The sequence below is a fragment of the Austrofundulus limnaeus genome, unplaced genomic scaffold (assembly GCF_001266775.1).
Source record: "Austrofundulus limnaeus strain Quisiro unplaced genomic scaffold, Austrofundulus_limnaeus-1.0 Scaffold2149, whole genome shotgun sequence".
Classification (NCBI taxonomy): domain Eukaryota; kingdom Metazoa; phylum Chordata; class Actinopteri; order Cyprinodontiformes; family Rivulidae; genus Austrofundulus; species Austrofundulus limnaeus.
Genome location: NW_013954551.1, coordinates 5,604 through 12,969, shown reverse-complemented (window position 1 = coordinate 12,969; position 7,366 = coordinate 5,604). Strand labels below are relative to the sequence as shown.

Sequence of the window (7,366 nt, the reverse complement as noted above, 5' to 3'; positions counted from 1 at the left end):
GTCATTAGCACCTCTAGTAATATATTTACTGAGAAAAATGGTGACGTGTTCAATACTTATTTTACCCGCTGTATATATATATTTAATTTTTTTCCAGAACTGAAGGTAACATAGTCACTTAAATGTGGTATAGAATTAAACTGTGCTTGAAAAATATATACCTCCACGAATACATACCCCAGGCAATTGGTGTAGTTTGAAATTCAGGGAAGGATCCTAACCTGTAGTGACTGAATGAAATAAAGACTTTGAAAATAAATCACGGTTTGTCGCCTCACACCAGGGCATCGGCTGCTACATGTTCCGCATCGACGACTTCGACGTGGTGGACGCGACGATGCAAGGCAACGCAGCTCGTTTCATCAACCACTCCTGCGAGCCCAACTGCTACTCCCGCGTCATCAACGTGGACGGCCGCAAGCACATCGTCATCTTCGCCCTGAGGAAGATCTACCGGGGCGAGGAGCTCACCTACGACTACAAGTTCCCAATCGAGGACGACGACAACAAGCTGCGCTGCAACTGCGGGGCGAGGCGGTGTCGGCGCTACCTTAACTAGTGTTGTTCCGAAGGAGGATGCGGCGTRGAAGCCATAAGAACTGAAACAAGGAGTCGGGGGGAGAGAAAAAAAAGAGCCATAGTTGTGAAGAAGTCGATGATTTCAAAGTGCTGGGTAGTTGTAGTGCTTTCTTTAGGTCTTGTGTACTGTTTTGTCATTTCTCGCCACACTCTTAGGCATCAGTGACCTGCGGGTCTGGAGCGGTTATTACCCACAGCTACAAACGGTGAGCAGAGGCTGATTGCAGTCATTACTTTGTAAAGAGGAATTCACTCCTGTGCTGCAGACGGTGCGTTTCTGTAAACAGGAGATCAAAGAGGACAGAGAGTTTTTTTGTTGTTGTTTTTTTTCAGCACCTTACTTTGACACAGCCTTCTGGCAGCATCGGCGTCGCAGCAGGCAGGTCACGTTTTCATTTCCACACAAAGTAAACACATTACAGTCGAAGCACCCAGAGCAGCTACATTTTAACTTCACTCTGGTGAGCAGCGACTTGGGATGTTTTAGTTGCTGGTGATGTTTATCCCCCCAAAAAAGTTAGGTTTTATTAGTCATCCCGTTTTTCCCCAACCCGGTCAGATTAAACTTTCTGTGTTTATTTGTGATGATCTGAATGTTTTTATCCCGCTGTTATATTCTGTTCTGTAGTCGTTACTTTGTGCGTTTTTTTAAAGCTCATGAGGGAGAATTTTTCGGACATTTTGCTCTGCAGTCCCTGAAAAGTTTTTGTATATTTGAACAATAAATGTCTATTTCACACACTGATAGAAATGTGTTTGAGCTTTTCACCTGCAATTTATTAATGAAGGCTGATTTACAGAAATGAAGCGATTCCTTTGCTCTTGTTCTTGGTTGTCTCAGGTGTGCTACCTCAAAAGTGTTATAAAGCAAGTTTTTATTTAATCGCACATTTAAAAATAACCCACTGTCTCATGGAAACTTTCAATTATTACACTTTGTTAATACAAAAATAAGTAAAATACATACTAATAATGGTTGAATATTCTTGTAAGACCAGACAATGTTTTTTCTGGTGAATAATTCTCGTTTAGAAACCACATTAAGCTACTGGTTGTAAATGAGTGGTGTGGGGGAGGGGGTCATTTTAATGAAATAATTAAATTTCACATGCAAATTTGTTACCTTAAAAGCTCGTTATGGATTCCTGCCTGTAAATAGTTGTATAAAAAATTTCTAAAACCTGTTACATATTTTTTTACCTTTTACCTTTTTTTAATTTATGTTCAATAAAAGTTTGTTCAAAGTTGACTTCTCTTGCTAATGTTTTCACTAGCCAAACTTTAAGCTAGGTTTTCCCTGTGTTGCAAACAGTACGTTGAATGCAACAGAATAGCTTTGTTGTAAAAGAAGCCATCATCTCCCAAACTGGTAAAATAAAGTTACTGAAAGATAAGCAAAATAAACCCAGTTTTTTTAGCAGCTAAACAAGCAAGACTAAAAATAGCATCATTCAAGTCAATTCAGTTCTATTTTTTCAAACCAAGGTCGTTCAAATGGCCATCTACAATAAGTAAGATATTAAGTGTTCATAGCTTTTCCATAGAACCCCAGTTCAGAATTTTTAAATTTAAATTTTCCCACTTAAAGTGTCTTAACCGGGGGTTAATTTATTAGGTTTTAGCAATTTTAAATTCACAAATGATTTGAAATCTGTTAAATTAAGTAAAAGAATAAATAAAATCGGCGGGCCAGATGTGGCCCATGAGCCGCTAGTTGAATAGCCCTGTTTTTTACTTAGAATTGTGAAATCTTCCTGCTGCTGAGTTGAAACCAGTAACATCAACACTCAAAACTATCAAATCCTCTTCAAATATTTCTAAGCAAATATAACGGCATTAAATGTGTTTTATACTATAATGCGTTCAAAAACTATCTGTCATGTTTTCTGATCTAAAACCTTTAAATAGTTTCTGCTGGAACAGACTTCAGTGTAACTGCTGATTATATCACAAACCAAGAACACCATTTCGCCTGAAGTGGCAGCTTGTCTCGTTRTTCAACATCAGTCAAGGTCTTTCTGTTATCCTTCAGCCATATGGCTCTTTCCCATCAGTTTTTACCTCCTGGGCTGTGGGAAGTATGAAACGCAAACAGCAGGACAAGAGTTTAAAAAGCGCTCCAGTGTGAGCTGAAGTCACATTCAGACAGACGTCAACATGAAYGCCCTGGTAGTCCTGGTTTTGCTTGGAGCAGCATGTAAGAAACACATTTGTGTACTTATTACCACTGGGATTGCTCAGTGTCGGCTTATTTCTGTTTTTATTTTAATGTTAACACATTAAATCACTTGCTCTGCCAGTTGTTGCAGCTGAGGATGAGAAGGTTGTCGGGGGATATGAGTGTCCCAGAAACTCTGTGCCCTACCAGGTGTCCCTGAACGCTGGATACCACTTCTGTGGTGGGTCTCTCATCTCCAGCCTGTGGGTGATTTCTGCCGCTCACTGCTACWTGTCGTAAGTGCAAAAAGACAGGTTTCAAGGGATATTTGTTTCACTMGAAAATTATTACTTAAATGGATYTGCAAAATTTAATTTTYTTTGTTAAATGCATTTTGTTYTGCGTTTGGAGTTTCTAGGAGTGTGGAAATTTTAATTGAGTTTCTACTGGTGCTACGTAGATAACTTTATATTCTGTATGGGTRGTATTTTTCAACCYATTCAYTTTTCTCTATTTTCWATGACATTTTTTAAACTATTACATCTCATTATTTGCAACAGAACTTCTAAATAAGGTCTGGACTTACCAACTACAATTTGGTGGTCTTCATTCTCCTCTGGTTCTGGGTCAGACTCTGGCTCCTACATGTAAGGCTGGATGGACAAGTCTTTCCTTGTTTACATCTTTTAATTCATTTTATAAATAAAATGTTTCTGCGCAGCTATATAGTTGAAAATTCCTCTATCAAACTGGAATGGACCAGTCTGGATGCTGGAGGGGGCGGGGCTTGATGCATCTTGTTTGGATTTAAAGTGCCTGTGACACGCCTATACTTCAAATACAAAAAGTCAAAGAAAGCATTTTTTACTTAAGAAAACTGGCATAGTACATGTGATTTTACCAATTTTGTCACATAACTGGCCTATTTTCTTTTAAATTTGGTTCAGCTAAAGTGAAACAGGAAGTGACATCAAAGGGGGACTCATTAATAAAATAAACTCGCTGGTCTCGGTTTATTAAAACAAAATTATTTAAACTTTAGCTTTTCTTCATCTCTGATAGCGACTCAAAATAATCTAAAGAAACATCAGATTCTTCTCTACAGTCTGTGTTGTTAGCTTTTGAAACAACGCTCTGTTTACATGCTGACATTCCCCTTTGACATCACTTCCTGTTTCTTCACATGCCAATATCTCAACAACCGTTCATCTGAGTGATGTGAAATTTGTTTTGCTTTATGTTATCAATGTTACCTTTCCAAAAAATGTATTTATGTTTATTACAAAAAATTGATGTCACGGGCACTTTAAAGAGACAGCCTCAAAAGGAGTTGATCTGAGATACCCCTCAGAAAAGGGGCGGAGCTTGTGGAGTTACAATAAGGAGGAATTTTAAATGCTAACTAAGAACAAGGTTGCAATCTGTCCAGTGGGTGATACCTCAGAGGAGGTCAGATGAAGTAAGGAACTGTTTTTCTCTTCCAGCTCCCTCCAGGTGCGCCTCGGTGAGCACAACATCGCCGTGAACGAAGGCACGGAGCAGTGGATCAATGCCGCCAAGCTGATCAGGCATCCACAGTACAACAGCTACAACCTGGACAACGACATCATGCTGATCAAACTAAGCCAGCCTGCAGCCCTCAACAGCTACGTCCAGACCGTGCCCCTGCCCTCCCGCTGCCCCGTGGCTGACGACAGCTGCCTGGTGTCCGGATGGGGCAACACGTCCGCCAGCGGAAGTGAGTGGAGAGGATCGTTTGGTTATTAAAGCATACRGGGAAATGTGTTGCTTGTCCAAATAGTTTTTAGATATGAGTGTTTCAGATGACAACTGGAGATTTATTCACCGATTCCAACATACAATAAACCAAGGTTATCCCTCTCACTTCCCAGGCAACTACCCCGACAGGCTCCAGTGTCTGAGGCAGCCCATCATCCACGACACGATCTGCAGGAACGCCTACCCGCACCTCTTCACGGAGAACATGGTGTGCTCCGGATTCATGGKTGGAGGTGCCAGCAGCTGCCAGGTGAGCAAACACGGGAGTACGCCGAGTGCTTTAACATTCTCACAAGTGGCGCATAATTAGTTTGCCYTAGCACGTCATTTTGAAGTGTTTGTGTGTTTTTGCGTAAGTTCAATTTATATTCTGACATTTCTAACTCATTACCATAGCGCTGCAACCACTGTTACAGCGTGATGTTCTGCTGAGTCAGCGTGCAGCGTGGCATTTAGTTCCAACCAACCTGAAGGTTTTCACAACCATCAACAGGATTTGTGAGAATCAAGCAATGTTAGGCGAAAGCTAAATAAARGAGAAACAAATTGACTGGTGCTCATTTATCTGTCAGAGTAATTCGTCTGAGCTGACTTGTGTTTTTCTCAATAAAAATGTGTTTTTTCTTTGGATGGAACAAGGTTAGCAGAAATCGTTGATCAGTTATGACAGAATGTATATCTGCTGAGYGTGCCCCCTTAAACCCCATCGCCCCTCCTCTCTGTGTCTGCAGGGTGACTCGGGTGGTCCTCTGGTGTGTGGGGGTCAGCTGCAGGGAGTTGTCTCCTGGGGCTATGACTGTGCCATGCAGGGACACCCCAGCGTCTACACCCGCGTGTGCCGCTACAACAGCTGGATCAGTTCCACCATGTCCAACAACTAAACTCCTGCTGTCATTAACATCTCATCCAGCGTTTAGTTGGAACACACAGTGCGTTATGGTTTAACATTTATACATTTAATTACCAATAGAAAACAGTAGAAATGAATAAAAAAGACCTGCTTGGATGCATTGGTTTTGTTTTTTGTTTGCAGTCGTCACAGTTTTACATTAACATGCTCCTTTTGTCATTATGTATTCTTGGTTTTAAGGCAAAAACTGGTGCAAAAAAACCCCAATCCATTTCATTTGCATTGTACTGTCTCATGGAGTCATGCATATGAATGAAATCCRGTTTACTGAGGGGAGTGCAGTGTGGGAGGCAGGCATACTTGCAAACAAACAAAAGATAAATYCATTTCACTGCACTGGTCTGTGTTCTCTGCTTGCTTTCCTCAGATGGTGCTTTGTAAACTTCGCTGCTTCTTGTTTGCTGAGGCCACCTGAACATATGAGAGAAGAGAGAGAGAGAGAGAGAGGGGGGGAAAGACTGATGCAGCCATAGCATAACAGGAAAACACTAAACACACAAAATCACTGTGTAAATACAGGTACTGCGCAATATTTTATAGGCTTTGTGAACACATCTGGAGCCACCTCTGAAGGAACTTTTAGCTCAATAGTATTTGTTTAAAAGCAATACTCACCTGACCAGCAATCCTGTCCAGGTCTCTGTGGCCCTGAGCCGTAAGCCGACGACCCCTGTGATCACACATTATTCAATCACTCGCAATCAGCACCTCAGCAACACATTTCCTCCTCGATCCATCTCTCACCCATTTGGATCCTTCTCCACCATCTTGAGGCCCTCGAGAGCCTGCAGGACCTTGCGCGCCACGTTCCTGGAGCCCACGCTAAAGTGGGCGGGGCACACGCCGTTCCGCTGCCGCCCTCCGTAGATCTTGATCATGGAGCCCACGCCCACGCCTCCTCGCAGGTAAAGGTGGCGGGCTGTGGACGCTGGTGACACGTTCATTTTTATGCTGCATGTCGCAATAAATGCTTGTGACTTTTTCACCTGAACTGTATGAACGCCAACATTCCAGCTTATCACACGTCTGACATTTTTCCGTCTTAGCTGATAAGTCCTGGTGGATAACATCCACATCAGCACAAGGCTCTGTGTGTTTTACTGTACATGTTGTGTAAGTCTCGAAAAACCAGCAGGTCTGTTAATAGCACAACTATAGGATTATAAATCCTAGATAAACTGAGCCCAACATAGTGATCTCTGTAACATTTCTATTTTAGATTATATTTGAAATGTTTGGGTGGYGTGATGAATTATGGGAAACGACCAACCTGCTCTGGTGTAAAACCAGTTGTCGTCACAGGGAGCCAGCTCCTTGTGTCTGGCGAGCTTCACAGTGTCAACCCACTCTGGGACCTTTAGTTTGCCAGACCTGAGAATTTCAATTAAAACGGAATAGATTGTAAATACAGAATAGTAAACATGTCTGCAAATAAAGTCATCCATACTTTCAGTTGCACCAGTTTAGARAAAGGCAAGTGCAATGATTTCAACAACAAATGAGAGCTTTATTGTGATTTAGTACTCCARAAATGATTTCAGGGACACTTAAGRGCAACGACGCATTATAATTTCAACATGAGCTTGTGTAGAACCGAAAAGGTGATAAATTTGCTCACAAAAAAGAWTTTTTTATTTAAAGAGCATGTCATTGATATACAAGATGAGACGTCTTTTTCTCTACCACAATAAACTATAGGTTTTGCATGTTATTATATTGTTATTTTTATGCTATTTTAGTAATTTGTTTCTGCACATGGCTGCTGCCAAGATTCACATTTTCCTCTGGAGATAAATACAAAATACAATTTATATCTTATTCATTTAAATCATAGTGAAAAACCAAATCCCTAATATACAGCGGGTAAAATAAGTATTGAACACGTCACCATTTTTCTCAGTAAATATATTACTAGAGGTGCTAATGACATGAAATTTTCA

The 7,366-nt window shown here is 41.1% G+C and overlaps 3 protein-coding genes across 3 annotated transcripts in view; 2 read left to right on the top strand and 1 right to left on the bottom strand.

Moving 5' to 3' along the window:
- The window catches only part of LOC106537143 (histone-lysine N-methyltransferase 2B), a gene marked incomplete at its 5' end in the record, with an annotated part of 13,581 nt that extends 11,753 nt beyond the window's left edge, over positions 1 to 1,828 (top strand). The window contains 1 exon segment of the mRNA XM_014034516.1: positions 284 to 1,828. Coding sequence (XP_013889970.1) covers positions 284 to 559 — 276 coding nt within the window.
- A 594-nt stretch (positions 1,829 to 2,422) lies between these two features.
- Positions 2,423 to 5,522, top strand: LOC106537145 (trypsin-3). The gene is made up of 5 exons (XM_014034517.1): positions 2,423 to 2,776; positions 2,880 to 3,033; positions 4,222 to 4,475; positions 4,630 to 4,766; positions 5,248 to 5,522. Exons 1-5 carry the CDS (start codon positions 2,737 to 2,739, stop codon positions 5,395 to 5,397), a joined length of 735 nt encoding a protein of 244 aa, XP_013889971.1. The 5' UTR covers positions 2,423 to 2,736; the 3' UTR covers positions 5,398 to 5,522.
- On the bottom strand, positions 5,518 to 6,797 carry LOC106537146 (40S ribosomal protein S19; the record flags this gene model as incomplete). Its single annotated transcript, XM_014034518.1, is given in 4 exon segments — positions 5,518 to 5,837; positions 6,042 to 6,096; positions 6,171 to 6,354; positions 6,697 to 6,797. Coding segments are annotated over 4 exon segments (388 nt in total), but the record flags the coding sequence as incomplete, so codon positions are not given.
- Positions 6,798 to 7,366: the final 569 nt, after the last annotated feature.